This window comes from Solanum tuberosum, unplaced genomic scaffold, assembly GCF_000226075.1.
Source record: "Solanum tuberosum cultivar DM 1-3 516 R44 unplaced genomic scaffold, SolTub_3.0 scf00141, whole genome shotgun sequence".
In the NCBI taxonomy this organism is placed as follows: domain Eukaryota; kingdom Viridiplantae; phylum Streptophyta; class Magnoliopsida; order Solanales; family Solanaceae; genus Solanum; species Solanum tuberosum.
The window spans coordinates 330,639-351,725 of record NW_006239075.1 but is presented as its reverse complement, the minus strand read 5'-3'; the positions used below and the strand labels follow the sequence as shown (position 1 = coordinate 351,725).

The window sequence follows — 21,087 nt, the reverse complement described above, 5'->3', positions numbered from 1 at the left end:
TCCCTGAATAGGTTGTATTGATACAAAATCATATTAACTTTAGAATTTAAAGTTTATTGAATTTGTCCCAGTGGCGAATCCAGGATTTAGAGTTCGTGGGTGTCAAATAGACTTATCGATTAAATTAATTTTATATTTGATTAAATTATTCGTCTTTTTGATATATATCATAAATTAATCAATAAAATATAAATAATAAGATATTACAAATCCACACTAAAATAATCTAATTAATTTAATTTAAGTCAATAACAATTATAAGAAAATAAAATAAAAATGTGCCAGTTGTTTTTCCTTAAAAAAACGTGCTTGGAGCCTTTTTTTTTCTTAAAAAACATCTACAGCAAATTTCTCAAAAAATAGGTACAAATGGGATTCGAACCCGCAACATCAGCCTTCTAAAGTTGCCCTCCTACCGTGGCACCACAAGCCCATTTTGTTCTCTGGGTGGCACGCTTTATATTTATATAAATATTATATATATATATACCTATGTATATATAGAGTTTCCGTCGAAGTTCGGGGGTGGCGTGGCACCCCCACACCCCCTTCATAGATCCGCCCCTGTTTGTCCCAAATTATAACTCATTTTAGATATTGAGTTCATAATTAAATTTTTTATATATATATTTAATAAATTTTATGTATGAAACAAAATATAAGCAAAAAGTATGAATTTGTCTATATTACCATCCACTAATTATTTTTGTGGCCGGCTTATAATAAGCAATAACTACTAATTTTGTCCATCACCATCCTCTATTTATTGTTGTGGCTAATAATAAGCAAAAACTACTAACTTTGTCCATCGCCATCCACTATTTATTTTGTGGCAAATAAAATGATCATGCAGAAGGAAATTAGAATTAAATTAAATTTGACAAGTTAAACTTTTAAATTGTTTTCATTAATTTGGTAAAGAAAATGGACCTTGGGTTAAATTTAATTCAAAAAATTAGCTCATGACTCTATGATTGTTGATCAATTTTTCTCACTTGACTCAATAGTTGAACTTATTATACTTTTGATATTACGAATTTTGTTTAGTATTTTTTAAAACTTTAGTAATTCAAGTACACACAAAATACATACACAACGTTCTATCGAAAATGATGAGTTTGATTGAATCCGTAATTACATGCTACAATCAACATTGATTATCATGTTACATGTTTATTGTTATTGTTGGCCATAAAGATACGGCACACATGACCAGTGACGGATCCAGAAATTTTATATTATGGGTGCTCAACGTTTTTAGCTAAAAAATTACTACTTAAAATGGGTGCTCAATTAATACATTTCAATGAAATACTAATTTTTTATACATAAATATTACTGTTTGTCACAAAAGGCAGTGGGTGCTTAAGCACCCATTGTGCACAAGATAGATCTGCCACTGCACATGACCCTAACTCAACCCTAAAAGTTTTTCAAGTCAATATAAAGAGACCAATAATTGTCATTCCTTTTCTTATGGGGACTTTTTAACACTCTCTGCATGCCCAAACCTTGTTCACTGGAGTGTGAAGAATTGGATGAACCTGACTATGATATCATGTAAAGATATAACACTTGAGCCCTAACTTAACTCCAAAGCTAGCTCATAAGGCGAGGACTGTCTAACTCCATATAAGGAGATCAAATTTCCATTCCTTTCACATATGAGACTTGTTGACATTGGCATTAGCTATAGATTCATATCCAAATATAATAATATTAATCCTTCATTAATGAAAGTGATTAATTATAAAGATCCTGCAAAGGTCAATAAAGAAGGATTATCCAAAATACTTGTGTTTTACTATCCATTAGCCGGTAGGATTATTGAATTAAAGAGTAATATATAAGAAGCTTGTTGTGGATCGTGCCTGGTTCTGATGGAATCATTGGTTGCCCTCTTTTATTGGTTCAGGTAAATTATTATTACTTTTTTCTATCGTGTGGCTTAATAGTTAATGAAGTAAGTGAAAATCTTTGTAACACTACATTAACAATGTTGTTTTTAGCATTAATTAATTAATGACAATAGCTTGATTGTAGCTAAATATGTTTTTTTAGAGGCAATTATTAGTGACAATTACATTTTAACACTCTTTGACAATGTCGCTTTTAGCCTATAGCGACATTAAATTCAATGATAATTAACTAATATTAGTAACATACATATTTATTGCAACTAAAAGTTACTTTTATTATAGTAGGTAATTAGTTTCAAATCTCAATGAGACATAAACAAAACATTACTAGTAGGTGGTTTGTAGACATGTGTACATATATATATAACTAGTTTGATACACATGCGTTGAACGAAAAAAAATTAAGTAAACGACTATACATGAAATAATAAAGCAGAAGTTTGTATGTTATGATTACTAATTGCTAGTAAATTTATGCGGTTATGAAGAAAGAAATACATAGTTGGCATATTGGGCAAAGAAAGTTGTAGGGATGAATTGAGCAAAGTAAATATAGTTGCATTTGGGGCATTGAAAAGGATGACAACAGTTTTGCTGGCCACTATATTATTAGTCAAGCTAGGTAGTTTACACACATTGCAAGAACTCATATGGCCCTCCATTTCTTGCTGCAATCAATGAAAAGACAGTGACCCCTGTCACTGTTACTGTTGTAATGAGTCGCGCGATCTTGACATATTGGCAAATCTCGTTTCAATTGCCATGTTGTTCGTGTTCTCACTGGTTCCCCCTAGCACTTCTAGTGAGACGTTACTATGTGTCGGGAAACAATGGACAAGGATAGGAACAAACTCATCCTGTTCTTGATGTTTTCTGGGCAATCAGTGAAAACACTTGGGTCGTTGGGGCTAAATTTAACACTTGAGCAAGCACGAAAGGCAAAGGTATGGGGAATACCGTTGAGGCCATGGCTTCCATCTGCTAGTATAGCTATTAATGTGTTCATCATGAGCTTGATTGATGGTGCATCATTCGTGAGATTTTCAGTTTGGACCTCGATATTGCTCATGTACTACTTGCTTGTAGGATTTCATGCTACCTATGATGCAGCCAAGGAAATTGAGAGCAAATGTACAAATACTACTGATATTGAAACCATTGCAACAAGGACAAATGCTTTGGAGACTGGAGTAGCTTATAATTAGGCAGATAATTAGGAATAGAAGATAGTCGTTGTTGATTTTGCAAGTATATATGGCTTTTACCTGTTTTTGTTCTTTTCATTGGTATGTCTCAATACAAGACAAGCGCATAAAAGAATATAAAATCAGAATCGAGCTATCGCGCAATCTAAGTAACCTTCCCATCTCCTTTATAATCCAAAGCGGCATATGCCAGAAGGGTACAAAGCCGTCGTAAGATAGTCTGCACAATGTTTAATACTAGTACAATGCAGCAACTTTTACTTGTCTACTTTAGAAACAGACTCTGTACAAACGGACTAACATCATATGCATATATCAAGACAAATAAAATAGGAGGACTAGCTAGGAACGTAACATTGTACTATCATTTAGACACAACTAATTCAGTTCCCAGAAGCAACAGGAGCAATAGGAACATCTTTGCTAACAACCACATTAGAAGTACCATTTCCTTCTTCAATATTGTTCTTCCACCCTTTGCTCTTTTCGAATTCCTTTGCTGTGTCATAAGAAGCATGCAGCCCGAAAAAAAAGTAATAGGCCAAAAGAAAACCTGTCCAGCCAGCAAATCTGATGAATGAATCTTTATCTATCGAGCCTAGTAGGAAAATGTTGATAGCTATTGATAATGATGGCAACCAAGGTACAAGAGGCACACCCCAAAGCTTCGGATTACGAGCCTGAGGAATGAAAATACAAATTCCTGCAGTTGCTGAAAACCAAATAGGCAGAGTAAAGCAGTATGCAATCCATCCTTTCTCGCTAAGTCCCCAGTAAGCAGCTGTGGCGATTGAGGACCCGAGGATGAGCAATAGGCATATAATTAGCTTGTTGCGGTTTGCATCTGTGGTCACACCACTCACATAGTAACGACGAACGAGGAGAGCGAGGGCCACGAGCATGAAGATGAAAAGGGTGGAGATTGACAAGAGATTGGAGAGAATTTCGAGCTTCGTGAAGAAGGCAATGATTGCAGTAGCAGACATCATGACCGCCGTGGCATTGACGGGAGTCCCTGTTTTTTCATCAACATAGGAAAACCACGGAGGCATCATGTGAGTCCGCGCAATGTGAGTGAGATAACGAGCCTGACCAACCGCGCCTACAAGCAACACTGAGGTCATTCCTTTCAACGCACCTGCAATTAGTGGTGAAGTCAGAAATTTCGCTAAATGTGTTCAAAATTTTCATATATATGTAGCTCCGCCCCTACCTGCAGCCACAATATATTGCGCCCAACTCCATCCAACAGCTTTGAACGCCACAGAAAACGGAGCATGAGGATCAATGCTCTGATAAGGCTGCATAAGACAGAGTGTTATAGCCAATAAACAGTACACAGTAGTGGTGATCACCATAGATCCAACTAGGCCAATGGGGATATCTCGAGCCGGATCCTTAGTTTCCTCAGCCATAGTCGACACAGCATCAAAACCAACATAAGCAAAGAACAACACCGCAGAAGCTTTGAAAATGCCACGAGCACCAAATGGCGTAAAAGGAGTGTAGTTCTTGGTATCTGCCTTGATTAGGCCACAGATGATGATGAAAACAATCACCACAATGTGAATGATCGAGGCAACATAGTTGAGACGAGAAGATCCTTTCGTGCTACGAATGGCAATGATGCAGATAATGAAGCAGACCGCAACAGCGATTGGGTCAAGTTGGTTGTAGCCCTTGGCTAAACCATGAGCCGTGATGAGGAATTTGTCAGACTTGAAGTTCAATAGAGTTGCAAAGTATGAGGTCCATGAACGAGCCACTGCAGCACCACCAATCACATATTCAAGAAGGATGTTTCCAGCAGCAATAAAGGCCACAAAGTCACCAAGCTCCACCCTCAAGTAGGCAAATGAACCACCTAAATTAATCATTTTAAAACTTTAGCACATATATCCCTTAATAAAAACTCCATGAACATTGTTGAATAATTAAGTAAATAAAAGTAATATGTATCTAAAAGTTTATGTTTTTCAAATGAAGATAGTCATGCATACACTTCAACAAACATTAATTTGCAGTTAGTGATTATAATTTCAACTTATCGAGCATATTCAATGAGTTTATCTGATCAAGACTTCATCTTAGATGCAATGATTTTATGTGAATCAACACGTTATCACCATGAGTTTCATAATTAGCATGCATATTTACTAATCATTTTATGAACAGAGTAAATGATATAATTCATTTTGTCGATCGAAATGCAGTAACAACATTTCACAATTATATCAAAATAATCCAAACAATAGAAGGATTTACAAAGGATTAGACTATATATTATTTAGAAAACCAAAAACAAAATTGACAAATGGGCGTGTGCACTGGGAATATAAAAGTGTAAACGGGTAAAAAATTTCCTGGGGTCAACAATATTGAATTTTATACTACAGGATAATAATGGACCCACATCTCTAATTTTTTCTACTTAAATATTTTGTTTTTATATACGTTTGAATTTTTTATATTACACCTAACTTACTCATGATACATTACATGATATGTTTTACCACTAAACCAAATACTTCAAAATTCAATTTCATGATTCTCAAAGTAAAACGATATTCCCCTTTGTCTTATCCTATAGTCGTCCCACAATAAGGAGGAAAATCAATGAAAATATTGTATGAACTCTGACCTAATTGTAAAATGACGTTATTGCATTGCAAGATGTATCTTTTTCATGTATTAATATGAGAAAAATTGTAACTTTTAGAATATTTAGATTTTAAATTTTAAAAATATCAAACTAATTTAAAATTTAATTTTAAAAACTAATAAAATTAATTCTCATAAAATAAAATGTAACGAGATCCTAAAAAGTCCAAAAGTGCAGCCGGAAATGATACGTTAGCCTTGCGTTTCCAACCTGGAATGTTGAATCTTCAACCCTAAGTGGGGACTGCAGGGAGACCCTAATTTCTATTTTGCTGGCGCTGACTTTAGAAAAGGAGAATCACAACTTTTGGTTCATTACATTTTCATATTGGGCTGTACACAACTCACACCATTGCGGAAGAGAAAGTTATAATGAAATTAGTTATGATTGGTATTAAAAATATGATATTCCAAACGTTATAATCAAACAAGGTATTATGATTTATGGGATACTAAAAATTTATCCTGGAATTATCTCCTTTTATCCATTACACCAAATGTGTCTTCTTCATTTGGAAAAAGAAGAAATATCCAAACTTTATAGCTTCGTGACTACATACCCCTATTAAGTTAATGCCTCGGGTACAATTCACTAATCGTTTGGTTGAGAACAAGTTATTCTTGAATTAATTATTCTGAGATTAACTATCTTGAGATAACACCATGCGTATGCAATAACTTATCACATCGCAATGGTATAAATAATGGAATAAGTTATCCCTAGCATAACAATCAAACAAGACACTATAATTTTATCCTAGACTTTTTTTATTCCAAAACTATTTATTTTTTATCCCTCAAACCAACCAAACCGATTCCTAAGTATCAGCAACATGGTGGCCTGCAGAGAGCGACTGAGCGTGGGATTTTTTTATTAAGAGATGTAGACCTTTTATTAATTAATTAATTACTCCTACTTATTAGGATCCACTGTTTCAACTAGATCGACTAAATGATTAACTTCAAACATTTTTAAATATGAAATGCAAATTATTGACAAATGCATGTGTACGCTAACTAGCTGTTAATTTACTATTATTTTCATTTATACAACGACAAAACGCTCTTAATCCAAACTTTCTATTATATTAAAAAAAAATACCATCCCTGGCTAACGTAGAAGAAGAAACACACAAATACAGACAAAAATAAAAATAAAAAATCAACATTATAATGCCCTTAGTTTTCAAATAGTTGTCACTATCTTGCAAGTCCCGTTAGTCCAACAGAGAACTTTGCATAATATTCACAAAATTTGACTTTTCGTTGTAATAATATCAACTTAAAATCAAAACTCCTTGTACAATTTCTTATATAAAAAAAATTAACGTTATCTTGACGACAAATTTACCTGCATATGAAACGTGATTTTAAGAAAATAGATCAATTTATATATACGTGTAAAATTTACTATATCATGTTACTTCGTATTCTCTAAGTTACTATCCCACTACATTTATGGAAAATTCTTATCTAAAGGTAACTTGACAAGCGAAATCAACATTCTCTTAGTTAAAGGTCTCGTGTTTTGAAAATGAAAAAATTCTAATAGAAAATGTTTTCTAATCCTACGCGACACGAATCTAGATTAATAAGAAGTCCAATGGAAAAGCAAGGGTTCAGACAAATTAAAATTAATCGAGATTTCAAAACTTTATTAATAATGAATACCTGCAACAGGGATCTCAACGGCAAACTCAGTGTAGCAGAAGACAGAGAGCAAGGCGGAGACGCCGGAAACTGCATACGACAGTACAACAGCAGGGCCTGCATCCTGGCTCGCTTCAAGCCCCGTCAGTACGAAGATTCCTGCTCCAATCACCGCTCCCATCCCGAACCATATTAGGTCCCACCATGTCAATGTCTTCTTCATTTCATGGTGACTCCGTGACTTCGCCTCCAGCTCTGCTTCGTCACTCGATCGCGTCAACGCCCGTTCGATTAACCTCGTCGGAGTTTGCCTCAGCGCATTCGCGTAATTTCCCCAGCTCTTGAACGATTCCTCCGGCAGAAAATCGTCTTTTGTGCACACACAATTTCTTCGCCTGATTCCTCCTCCTGATTCCGGTACTTCACTTTCTATCCCCATGTTTTTTCACTTTCTGCATATTTTGAATATAACAAAAACTAATTAGCAGTAGTACATAAAATCTGATTACATACAACCCGTAACAATCCAGAATTTTGAATTTTATGAGTTCTACATTCTACCAAAAAAAAAAACAGTTCAATTGATTTTTCAATAAATTATTTATACATGTTAGGTAAATTTTTAACGGAATTCTGCCAAACTCGTGGATAGTGTTTGGTACTCCTAGATCCCTAACAAAGACTATTTTGTATTCAGAGACTTGAAGCCGAGACATGTGATTAAGGAAACAGAATAAGAAAATTTCAATAAGATGTTTTCCCGAGAAAATCTGTGTGAATTGAGGAAGACTTAACGATGACTCCTGCTAATAATTTTAACTTACTGCATAACTCATAAATGAAGAAAAAAATCATATCTCAGATCCCAAAATATGCAAAGCAAAACAAAAGTAATACCTAATTGGTTTCACTGAATAATTGAAGAAAAGAGAATAGAAGGAAGATGAAATATATACCTAGTGATTAGCAATGGATTTAGTTGAAAGCTTGAAGAGACACACTGGTAATATGCAATGTATGTAGACAGTACACTATATATAAAGAGGTATTTATGTGTGTGTGAAGAAGATCCTCTTGATTCTGCCGTATGTAGAAAGAAACTAAGTATGTATATATATATATATATGGAAATATATGAGTAGGTGTTAGCTGTAAGATTTGGTATCTAAATTTTAAATTTTGATTTTAAATCAGTGTTTGTTTTCAAGTTTATAATAGCACATTTACTTACAAAAAAAGACATGGATATATACTATTTATTAATGTGGTGTCTTAGGATACTCTGATACTTTTGTTTATGGAGTATGATTTGTTCATTTGGTACGATTATATGAGCTTGGATAGTTTTCACAAATTGTGAGGCGTTTATGTTTACGAGAGAAAATACAATGTTCAAATAAAATTTCAATTTTAACTCAACATAATTTTGAATTATTGATTTAAAATCATGTCCAAACGGGACCTTATAGAGCCACACTATGGGTGTATTTGGTATGGAAGAAAATGATTCTTGAAAATAAGGAAAAACAAGTTGCATAAGTGACATTTCAAATTTATTATTTCCTCCGTGCTCACCCAATCCTCACTCCCTTGACCATCCCAATCCCCCGAACCACCACTCCTCATCCCTATCCGTCTCCATATCATTTTACTAGATAAGATATAAATGATTTTGGATAATATTTTCTTACTTACCAAACACTAAAAAATAAGTAAGAGACCCACTTGAAGAAAATCATGTTTCGTGGAAAACATTTCCTTCCTAACAAACACACTCGTATATTAATAAAGTTAGATCAAATTACAGAGTATAAAATAAAATAAAAACACAAATATTTGATATACAAAAAGAAAGAGAAAAACATGAAGACCTTTATCTTGGAGTCAACTCCAAAATCCCTTGAAATAATATAAAAATATATATTAGGAAAATCCAAAGAGGAGCTATAATTGAAATATTTACGCTTGTCTAGTCAGTTGGAATAGCATGTACCATTGACTTCCATGTTTGCACCTTCTTTGTTAGTTGTAACATTCAGACGCAAATTGAAATATTTTCCTACTACGTAGTATATATTTTTTTTAAAATTAAAAGACATATATTACCTTATCAATTCAACTGTGTTGACCTTTTAGTTATTTTCCTTTTAATGTTAAAAATATACAACTCACTGTTAATAAATATTTATTTAATCCTACTTGGTTCAAAAAAGGAACAAATCCATCCTTGTAGCATTTGACCTTTCCACGCAAATCTGGACTTCAGCTTGTTGATAAGATCATTGAGGACAAGAATGAGTATTATATCATCAAACGATTGACATTTTACCATTATCATAATATCTTCGTTTTAATTTATTTATCCTAAGATCATTGACAACTTCTTAAATCTAACTTTCTACCTGACATGTTTAAAACCACAAGATTAAGGATACTTTGGTACATTTCACATTTAGTTTAAAACCACAAGATTTACGTCTTTTTTACTTCCTTAAATCTCATGTCAAGTCAAAACTAGACAAATAAATTGAAACGGAAGGAGTATTAGATACAGGATGAGAAATATTGCTGTCTAAGCAAATAGTCCACTTGAGATCTCATCGATAACAAAATTTTGGTCCAGAGTGCCCCTTGGTAGAAAGAATTATACAATTGTATACCCCTCTAACCTCTTGGTTGTGAAGGGGCAGTAAAAAAAGGAAAATGTAAAGACAAATAAATTGGGAGTTCTTAGCTAAAGTAACAAAATTATACAAGTACATGAACAAGAACTACGTGAATAAAGTGACAACATCTTTATGATATCCACGAACGATCAAGAGTCTAGGTATATTTTCAACCAGCAGATCCATGTATTCCATGTAGAAGGTTGCAGGGTGATTGAGAGGTGGAGGAGGTAAGCTTACGAGCACGACTGCAGCCATTCTTGAGTATTTCTGTACCATTAAGTTCAGCTTTAGAGTGGTGTAAAGGAATTTCTCTACTTGTTGCTCTTCAACAAACACAGGCTTTCCATCAGCCATCAACGGAGTTCGGTCTCTCTGTGCTTGCTCTTTCATTTCTTCCAAGTAACTAGCAACTCTCTGTCGTGCAGCACTGAATGCTTCAACAGATTCTTGCTGCTCCCCTTCGACTTCCCATGACTTCATTGAAATGACAATAACTTCAGCTTGCATCCGGAGGTCATAAAGAAATTTCTTTACATCAGCCTTCAATCCCTCTGCATCAGAATCTTCCTCCGCAATGCAGAACACCTGTATCTTACAGCCCTCAAAGCTATCTTTTGTAAGGAGGAGCTGAGAGAGTAGAAGCATAAGACCACCATCTCTCACTATCCAGTATAAATCGATGGTACCATACTGTCTTTGATACTCATTTGGCCATTCATCGAGACCCTTGACAATGACAACAGCCTTGTTTGCAACAATGCAGTCATTAATTATTCCAACAAAGGTAGCAGGAATATCAGTCAAATTTTCACGTCGCCAAATCTCAGGGTACCGCATAACAATTATATTTGGCTTGAGATTTCCGAGACCCATAGTCTGAACAATGCCTCTAAAGCCTTCAGACATGCTTGGGGCAACAACAATCTCAGCTACACCTTCGCATTGCTTGTAGTCGATATAGGTACTTAGTTCCTTGCAAGCATCCTTAGCATCCTCAGCACGTTCATGGTAGTCTCCATCGATAATAGAGACAAAGATGGACATTCCCCTGCCTTTTTTCTTCATGCAATTGGCAAAGTCAGCAAGCTTTGGATGGCACGGCACATTTTCTGGCAGCTTGCCCCACGGACGACAAAATACAAGTGGGATAGGATACCAGTTTTTCGGATGTACCTGGTTTGCTGCATATGCAATTGAATGTTTAAATAGGATCATACAAATATAAAATCTTACATATTTAAACATAGTGAACCAAGAAAAGAAATATCTGAATGATAAAGTTGCAAAGTCTTCAATTTCTGTTTTGTACAATTAATAACTTAATGCATTAAAGTACTCAAGGAAAGTATGTGGATTTCTAGTGATGCAGTCTATTCCAATAACCATACAAAAACTGAAGTAAAAAAGAAGGTTTGCCATTTAAAGTCTGTACCTATTATACTCTTTTATTTTTTAATAAAGTAATAGCCAATATATTCATACACGTTCCTTTCCATTTTTAATCCAAATAATAGCCAATATATTCACACATTCCTCATGCATTTTTCATTGATGTTGATATGGATAATTAAAAAAGGATGCACACTTTATGTGATTAACTTATCTACATAATGGATGTTTGTGAACACATGCGGAAACTTTTCAAAATATGAGCCGGAGGTATCTAATAGGAACACTTTATCATGTGTTTAGGTGCTCAATTGGAACATGTCATTGTTCGAGTGTCTAAATGATATTTATTAGCAGATTCAAGGGATTGTCGATGTACTTAGCCTAAAACTTATAATATATCACATTCAGCTAATCAATCTTAGAAGTTCCATTTACACGCTACATAGCAGTAGGACCGACCAAGCAGTGTCTACGTGAAGAACAGAAATGGCTCAAGAATAACTCAAACGGACACTTAAAATCTTTTTAAAAGGTGCTAATTCATTAATTTCATAGACAGAAATTGTATGATGCCAAAATCCATGATTCAGAATTCTACAGAGGGAGTGTATTTTGCTGTTCTGTTTTTGGTGTATAAATGTCTACTCCAATGAGACTGAGTCAATCATAGATGTTTTAGGGTCCATCTAGATCCTGGTTTAGCATTGGAAAGACTAATCTTTTTCTTCTTTTTTGTAAATATGGTTTTTCAGTACTACCTAAGTACTGGCTGAAATACAAATGTTACTAGTGTCAAAAAAAAAGAATTCTACAGAGGGAGTAACAAATAAATAAGCCATGCCTGTACATACAACATAAAAGTCATCTAATCTTCGCGCTGCTAATTAGCTAACTAGACTTCATACAATCGCACAACAAACAAGAATTAGAGCAGAAACAGATAAGTAACAAAATGATCACCATCTCCAAAATAGATATATCATTGGTATATTATAGTATAATGGTCCCAGAGCCAGAATTATGATTCACAAATTTAGGCCTCCAACTCTTTTGTACCTCAGCTAAAGATGGATATAATGTTGGCTAAACTACAGGTACTAATTATTTACTTTAGCAACATTACATACAATAATACCCCTTCTTGCTCTAATATGCATACATGAGGCTCCTTTCCTTACTTTACAGCAAAAACTATACCAAAAAAAAAGAAAAGACATCTATGCTTTTATTTAATCACTAATATTTCTTTTTTCCTGTTATTGTGGCATCGCTCGTCTTCTTGTTCAAATAACGAGCTATATTATTTCTGAAACCTCTCAGAGTTTTTCTATCAGAAAGTACAGTTTTCCTAGAATGTTTTTTGGGTGAAAGATTATTGTAACCACATAAAGAGATGTTAAATGGAGTCTCCACTTAATTGAAAAATATAAATTCTATTCTTTTGGTTTAGTGGTGGTGATAAAAGGGATATTTTATTTTTGTTTCTTTTTCTAAGCTTATGTACCTCCACACAATAGGTAATGCAAATTAATTATAATATGAACCAGGGAAATTGGGATTTTACTTTTATTTTTGAATTTTTGTTAGAGAGGAATAACCACTACAAAGTAAGTGACCCAAGGTCACACAGTTTCAGATTTTTGACTCATAAGCTAAGTACTCCCTCTATCCAACAATACTTGTCCACTATTGACTTTGCACACTTCTTAAGAAACTATAAATAGAAGAGTAATTTTACTATATTACCCTTTGAATATAATAAATACTCTTGAAAAATGTAATAGGGAAATGACTATAATTAATGATAAGGGTAAAATAGAAACTAAGTGTAAAATTATCCATTGATTTCATAAAGTGGCCAAGTATTGTTAGACATCCTAAAATAGTATAGTAGACAACTATTGTTAGACCGAGGGAGTATATGAAAACTGCAAAGTACCATAATTGCCCCAACTCTATCAACAATTAAATGAAAGGTGGTGAGAGTTTCACATGTCCTTTCATGTTTCTTATTTTGATAATGATGTCCTTTCATATTTCTCTCCTCATAAAATTTGAATTTTTTTATCAAATGGAACAAAAATGCAACATAACGATCTGGAGACGCAACAAAATGCAGTTCCTCATAAACTATTAAAAAAAAAAAACTATCACAATAAGTACATTATGGCCCCTTCAGTGAAAATCTAAGCTTTTGTATTTCCCTCACTCAATCTTACCCAAATATAGAAGACACGACAGGGGAGGAAACAGGGAGTTCTGAGAAAACAAGAAAAGAGCAGTACAAAAGAATCCGAGCTGTGTAAAATATACAAAGATACTCATACATACCTCCCAAAGATCGCAAACTGCGAAGAGCAAGCTGAAAATACGCACTCTTAAAACCGTCACCCCAGTCTCCTGCTTTCCCCTTTATACTAACGTAATAATATATGAGGCTTGCTAGGGCAAGTGATACAATAGTGAATGCCCAGGAAATCAAAAACATGGTCACTGTAAATGAACAGTAGAAAAGAAAACAAATCAGATGAGTGAAAACATTGATTTCAAGGTATGGTGACTACCTCTATAGTTTGTCCTATAGCCTGCTCTAGCCAACTTCACAACAAAAAGTGCAAATATAGGATAAATCATAGGAAAGCAAACTAGAGTGTCTTTACTATTTGAATCAATTTTAAGATTGGGTAGCAGGGGTGCAAAGTCAAGTTTAGCAAATGAAGGTCACAACAAGATGAAGATTTGATACTCTGGGAAGTGCCACTCAATGGAATGAAGTATCTTCTCCTGGCAAGGATTTACCCAAGCAAGAATGACATATCAATATTCAACACATAATAAATTCTGTTGAAGCCAGCCCACATGTTACAGTATATGAGGCAGAAAGGGAAAGCAACAAGGTCATTTCATAAGGTTCTCAAACAAAAAGGATGAGCAGGACTCTGGAAGTATCACACATGACAAATAGAAGAGAAAAGGATAGAATAAACACCACAAAATAAAATAAGTAAAGGAAGGAAGAGCTATGAGGATATAAATAAGATCCCTGTCTAATTTATTTGGATCATCAAAATGACCAACTTGTAGGGAAAAAAATATGGAAGTGACAATGACCATAGGGACATTTGATTTTGGGTATGTATCCAGAAAAAAGAAGAGCGGGGGGGGGTGTTGAAAAAAACATGAACATTTCAGATGATCATGAAATGCTAAGACGGAAAAAAAATTGCCAAGAGACTTTTTAGGTGGTCCGTGGTCGAAAGAAAAAAATTGTTTGAAACTTATAAATTGAGATAATCCATAATCTTCGACCAGTAAATAGCTTAGAATTGAACTTTCTTCATAATATTTGAGTCAAGGGGGTAAAGCAAACCAAAACTCTTATAGAAATCCTTTGGAGGCCCTTACACAGTCAATGAAATCCCCATTAGGATTAATGATTTAGTTGTTTCCATCTATATTATCCATAATTAAGAAAATATAACTATTGTACAACAGCTGCAGCTAAGAAGATACCTATACAAAGTAATGCTCCAACAAGAGAGAGGCTCCAGTGGTGAAATTTCCACCGAGGTCGCCAGCTGGGAGCATCTAACAGATCCAGAAGGAAGCAGGATAAGTTCACGCCAGCATAGCATACGAGGTAAAACATTGTTGTAGTAGGTGAGACAAGATCTAGATTCCCGATTACAACACAACCAATGCAGATGATGGCAGTGAAGAGAGTAGCCACATGAGGCTCATGTCCATCTGCCACTTTAAAATAGTTAAGAACAGGTAGAATTTCATCATTTGCAATTGCTGCAAGGAGACGTGGAGCACCAGTAAGGCTTTGAAGGGCTGCCCCCAAGGTTGAGAGGATTATACCAACATAAACAATGGCCGGAAATGGCCAGGCAACTGTAGCAGATAATAACCTGCACAAATAGTTTTAGTAATGCAGTGAATACCAATTTAAGCTTTATTGATCAGTGAACTAAATACCATTAAGCATCCTCAAATAATCAGTTAGATGCTCAGGTAGAATGTCATCATTTGCAACTGCTGTGTAAAGGGAAATAACCTTTACCTTTCCTTTTTTTTTAACTTCCTCACCTCATACCTTCCTCTTTTTCCTTCCCAAAAATATGGAGAGACTATAGAGAGGTGTTCCTCTTAAGAATATCTCATATCAAGCACTAAACCGAGTTTTAGAACTTTTAAAAGAAATGAAGTGTCTTAGTATTTTGATGATTCCACTTTAGAAGAAGAGGTGTCTTAAGACTTTTAACCCACTCCCCACCAGGCCACCCCTACTGAATTTAGAAATATAAAGTTAGAAATTGCACTACATGGAGTGACATGGCTAAAGAGGACCCAGGATCCATATGGCGATCTCAACTTGCTTGGAATTGACGTAGAGTTGTTGTTACAATATCTTTCTACACCAATTATACTCAACACTCATTTTAAATAACCATACCAGTCAAAACTGCAATGTGTAGATAGGAACAAGGACAGCACCAGAAGTATGATAATGTATCATAAAGTACTTCATAAGTTCATATTACCTATCAGTCAAAAGCTTATCTCTAGTTGCAACAGCTCCGAATAATAGCACGGAAACCAGATATAAACTGGTAGTAGTCAAAGTTGCAGCTAAGGTCCCAACAGGAATTGCACGTTGAGTGTCCTTTAGAGATGCTGAACGGTTTGAACCTGCCATGATCCCAGTTACAGCAGGGAAGAAGAGACCTACCAATGCACTAACATGGAGAAGGAAATAAATCTTAAGACTTGGTTCGAAATGCTTTCAGTATGCACATTGAAGTAAACGGCAGAAAGAAGAACGAATAACTAATCCTAGCAAAAAGTGTAAAATGAAGGAACCAACAAAAATAATTGTATGACTTACTTAAAATTCCAGTATATGTTGCCATTGGGATCTGGAATTCCAGCATTATTAGTCATCTGATAAGCAGACCCCCAGTTATTTTTGAAAGATTCCAAACTCAACCCTGTGATCCCGGCTGTACCATGCATAGCAACAGAGTAAAAAGGTGGTGTCACATATACATGTATAGAGAAATGACAACCATGAGTATTAAAACTTCAGGGAGAACAGATATACGTTACACTTTTTTTGAGAAAGTTAACAGATATACGTAACACTTTTGCAAATACCTCTGCGATTGACTATATGAATCTTCTATATCCATCAATAAAGTGATAATTCAGTAAAATTAAATCATCTTTATTTTACACCAATCCTCGAGATATCGTAACACAGGAATCCATCTTTACTTTACATTACACTACTTTTGGGTAACTTCCTCTAGTTTTTTAGTAGTAGTTTTCCGATTTTGATGTTATTTGATTGCCTTTCCAAGTTAGCTTTATTTTACTTGGAGTCATAGTTCTTCTGAATCATTATTCTTATTAGCAAAACCAGTAATTAATTGGTAATTTGGTATTGTATTATTATCAATAATATGTAGCCCTTGACTTTCATATATGGCTTCAAAGATGCAATTTATTCAAAGGAAAGAAACAACAATGTTTGACTTTACTATACTCCATGATGACCTCAAGCTAATAAAATTAACTAGATTGGTGTACGAACCACTGAAAGCTCATCACTAAAGCAACATAAAATAGTGAAAATACCCGAGGTTGAGATATCAAATTGGGATCAAGAATTAAAAACCATTTCAATAATACCAGTACACTATAGACTCCACTAACAGAGCGAAAGCTGATGAATGTGGTGTTTGACTAGGCAAGAAATTTAAGAAAGAAAACTTTTGTCACATACCAAAAGTACTTGAGAACTCGTGATCTTGAACATGTTAGGACAATTTTCTCACTATGAGAGAATGTAATTAATAGTAAAATTGGAAGTTTAAAGTTACAGAGTTCCCAAACCGAGAAAGTTGTTATTCTTTCTGAAACAAACTAAAAAATGAAAAGAGTCACCTAAATGAAACAGAGGGAGTATGCAGGGAAGGTGTATAGCACACAAGAATAACACACAGTTTTAAAAAACCTCTCAAGGAAGACAGAAAAAGAGTAAGACAGGAAAGAATAAGAATAAGGCATAGACAACATAAACCTGCTGGACGATCATGCCTCGCAGAAAAGATGCCGACAAATATGCAAAGCAACGAGAATAAAACAGGGACAAGAAATGCAGGTGCAACGCGATTGATCATTTTTACTCCACCAAACACGACAAAGCAGAGAAGAATAGCTACAACAATCCCATAAATTTGCAGGTCATGCAAACTTGGACTTGTAATGGGCTCTGCAATAACTGTGCCATTAACTTGTGTGATAGTTTCTGCATTGATGACAAATGAAGTTCAGTTATACAAATGAATTTGAAAATAATACAGTACTATCCATCAAAAATCAACAATAAGTTACTTGTATCAATGTTATGATAAAGCCAGGGAGTATATCAGATGGTTTTACCGTAAAAGTACAGACAACACCAAGTCATTTTTCTAAATCATAAAAGTTCAATCTCATTTAAGGAATACCTCTAAAGATGCCCGCACTTGGTACAGCATTTAGAAAAGTCTCTACGGCTCCCAGTACATACCTAACCGGCAGGCACATAAAAGAGCAGGCATCAACACAAATTCTTTTTGTAGATAGTTTGAAATGATGAAAGCAACTTAACCTACATTGGCACCACCAACCCCCCACCCCACCCCCCATCTAAGTTAGTAGTTCCTTCATACAAAAATATAACGTCAGATGTATACTCACATTGCACCAGCAATTGCATTCCCAAGGAAAAAACAGAGCCCAATGCTGACACCAACTTCTGGACCCAATGCACGACCAATGAGATAGTAAGGGCCACCACCCTAGATTAGAGAAAACAAATCTAGGATATCACTTACCAAATAAGCTACAAGGAGATCGTCGAAACACATAGTTAAGTAATTAAAAGTATGCTCTCTCTAACGGGTTAAGCTTTTAGATAAGATGGAATGGCTGACTCAGAACTCATCCATATTATTGTCTAGCCAATGCTGGGCAACAGAGATACACATTTCAATGCAAGTTTATTATACTGGGAACTGACATTAAAAATCTATCCTTTAAATCTGCACAGAAGTTGTATCTGATGAATTTTTTTCCCACCTTCATGGCACCGTTGCTTGCAATAGCACTTAATGATATTGTGGTCAGGAATGTACATGATCCACAGAACACAACCAGCAACAATGACTCGCCAATGCCAGCCATACCAACAATCCTGCAGTATGCACAAAACAAACCAACGCAAATAGAGTGGTTATTTGAGTTGGAGCGAAAAAGGATATCATCAAACTAACAGTAGTAGATCATAGGTAGTGGGAGCATTTGCTCTTTGTTCCCTTCTCCTGTTCCTTTTCACTTCCTCGTCTTACCTGAAGATAACTTTTCTCCCCTTCTATCTCTACTCACAATAATTAATTTCTATATTAGGAAATGTCAAAGGTCGGGGCAGGAGCAGATCAGTTTGAGTATTTCATGATACCAATATAACCACACCTTTCTGGAGTAATGAGAAGAGCTGATTGGTACTATAGTAATGTAGACTAACTTGCTTGAACATCACCCACCAAACTTCCATATAGTAAGAGAAACCAGCAAGACGCAAGCATTACATGCAAAATGTGTAGTATTGAAACTGAAAAGCACGCTCACCATAGTCCTTGAGGTGCCAGTTTTAGGAATACAGAACTGGTCCACTTTTATTAAGGCATGATAACTTTAACCAAAAAAGATTTTGATAGAAATCACATGATACATTAGATAGTAAGCAAACTTACCACGAAAATCTAATGTAGTAGATGATCCCCAAAATATTTTGCAAGCATGGCATAAACACTCCCATCAGCGTGCCAGATTTATCAGCAGTTGGCTTCAAAATTATTTCACATATGGAGAGGTTAAAAATGCACTCAAGAGCTTCTTTAAGCAACCCATCATTACAAAATTAACTGGCCAGGTACGTCCAAGCATTGTCAAAGTCTTATTTTTAAATGTTGACGCACAAGATAAAAAAATAACATGTGAAGGTTTATATAAGACAAACTGACAGCATAGGAGATAACAAGGTGAAAATTAAATGAAGATTGAACGGGAAACTGCAGATATATACAACTCTGTATTGCATGGTGTTCAGTATTTAGCAGGAAAAAGTAACTCCATAAGTAAACATCAGCAAAAGAAGCTAGAATCGGAGGGAAACATGCAAGAGAGAGGGTAGATAACCTATAAGTTATAACAATGTCCAAATTTTGTGTTTCACTATAGTAGGTTGCAGAGATTTCCATTTCTGAACCAAAAAAAATCATCTGATATCAAAGCAAGCCAGTAAAAGCAGCAAAAGAAGCTAGGATTTGCCCGGGATCAAAAAATATAACTATGTACAGGGTAAAATGTGAATCTTCATGCATTCCCTCAATCTATCCTCCTGTCTCACTTCTTTCTCACATGATATCAAAGTCTTGCTAAGAAACTACTCCTTGTGCATTCACCAACAACGACCAGGGAAAGAATCATTGGGACATGTATTACTTGTGACCGTTACATCTGTTCGAGTCTTTCTTGAATTCTGTGAGGGTTTGTATACCAATACCACAACAAGGCCTCAAATCCTCGTGTGAGCACAACATAAGAAGAATGTCATCATCTGAATCAGAAAACACCTCTTCCCTTGAGTTTCTAAGTTAAAGCTATTTTTTCTATTTCTTGATAGTGTGATTAAGAGGCTTGCGACCCTCCCCAATCAATTTTTTTATTTTTTAGTGACAAGAAACCTATGATGTTTCGATCACTTAGAATTTTAAAAACAATACTAAAATTACTTCTAGAAACAAATGTGAGTGATAATAAGAGATGGTTAGCTAAATCAAACATGCCTTTAGGGGCCTTGTTGTGATTAAAGTGATGTATGATAACACTCATATTGTTACTCATTTATGAATGTTCTATTATTCTCTTCTGATTACCAACAACTTCATATTTGCAATAAAATCTAAAACCTCAGCTTTTTATTTAGGAAAAATGGTGTCCACAGAGGAAGCATGCCAACTACAATGATCAAGCGTCAATGAAACCATGAATACATCAACAAATTCACAGCTATATTTTCTCCGTGAAAACAAACATCTGACAGTCACTCTTGTTTTCTTTGCAAGAGAATGGAAAGTGCAACTAAGCAATTAGCTGCATATCTAAAGCTCATCAACAAGTTCCGCATCTATCCTTTCTCTTATTGGAAACAAACATGTGAATCACGCTTCCTCTTCTTTACAAGATAAAGAATAATGCAACAACATAGTTATCAACATATCTAAAGCTGGAATAATCTTTAGGAAGTCAGTGTGAGACAAATGGCTGATTGATAGAGGGATGACAAAAAGAACTAAGTAGTAGCTACTAGGGGTGTGCACTATTTGGATTAAACCGAAAAACCAAACCAAATCAAACCGAAATCTAATTTGGATTGGTTTTTTGGATTTTTGGTTTGGTTTTGGATTTATAATTTACTTTGTTTGGTTTTTTGGTTTGATTTCGGATTTAGAAAAATAAAAACCAAATTATAATATA

The 21,087-nt window shown here is 34.9% G+C and overlaps 2 protein-coding genes across 5 annotated transcripts in view; both read right to left on the bottom strand.

The window, feature by feature from the left end:
* Positions 1-3,268: 3,268 nt before the first annotated feature.
* On the bottom strand, positions 3,269-8,538 carry LOC102590537 (cationic amino acid transporter 1-like). Of its 2 annotated transcripts, none has more exons than XM_006352926.2 (4): positions 8,392-8,538; positions 7,457-7,887; positions 4,338-4,988; positions 3,269-4,262 (listed from the first exon to the last, which is right to left on the bottom strand). In XM_006352926.2, exons 2-4 carry the CDS (start codon positions 7,872-7,874, stop codon positions 3,508-3,510), a joined length of 1,824 nt encoding a protein of 607 aa, XP_006352988.1. In that variant the 5' UTR covers positions 7,875-7,887; positions 8,392-8,538; the 3' UTR covers positions 3,269-3,507. The 2 variants fall into 2 exon arrangements, with proteins under 2 accessions (XP_006352988.1, XP_015166633.1); XM_015311147.1 differs by having other exon boundaries at positions 8,333-8,403.
* Positions 8,539-10,004: 1,466 nt separating this feature from the next.
* Positions 10,005-21,087, bottom strand: part of LOC102589794 (cation-chloride cotransporter 1) — an 18,157-nt gene continuing 7,074 nt past the window's right edge. For all 3 annotated transcript variants that reach the window (XM_006352923.2, XM_006352924.2, XM_006352925.2), the window contains 10 exons: positions 19,302-19,393; positions 18,628-18,742; positions 18,247-18,347; positions 18,015-18,076; positions 17,585-17,812; positions 16,388-16,502; positions 16,044-16,238; positions 15,010-15,410; positions 13,828-13,989; positions 10,005-11,285 (listed from right to left, as the gene is read on the bottom strand). In XM_006352923.2, the coding sequence (XP_006352985.1) occupies positions 10,207-11,285; positions 13,828-13,989; positions 15,010-15,410; positions 16,044-16,238; positions 16,388-16,502; positions 17,585-17,812; positions 18,015-18,076; positions 18,247-18,347; positions 18,628-18,742; positions 19,302-19,393 (2,550 nt within the window). In that variant the 3' untranslated portion in view covers positions 10,005-10,206. The remainder of the gene's footprint in view (positions 11,286-13,827; positions 13,990-15,009; positions 15,411-16,043; positions 16,239-16,387; positions 16,503-17,584; positions 17,813-18,014; positions 18,077-18,246; positions 18,348-18,627; positions 18,743-19,301; positions 19,394-21,087) is intronic.

Excerpts from the sequence above, each read along its gene's own strand:
- LOC102590537 (XM_006352926.2), bottom strand. The coding sequence starts at position 7,874 with ATGGGGATAGAAAGTGAAGTACCGGAATCAGGAGGAGGAATCAGGCGA. Across the intron at positions 4,989-7,456 it reads CGTTGAGATCCCTGTTGCAG|GTGGTTCATTTGCCTACTTG; the intron begins GTATTCATTATT and ends TGATTAATTTAG. Across the intron at positions 4,263-4,337 it reads GCAATATATTGTGGCTGCAG|GTGCGTTGAAAGGAATGACC; the intron begins GTAGGGGCGGAG and ends CACTAATTGCAG.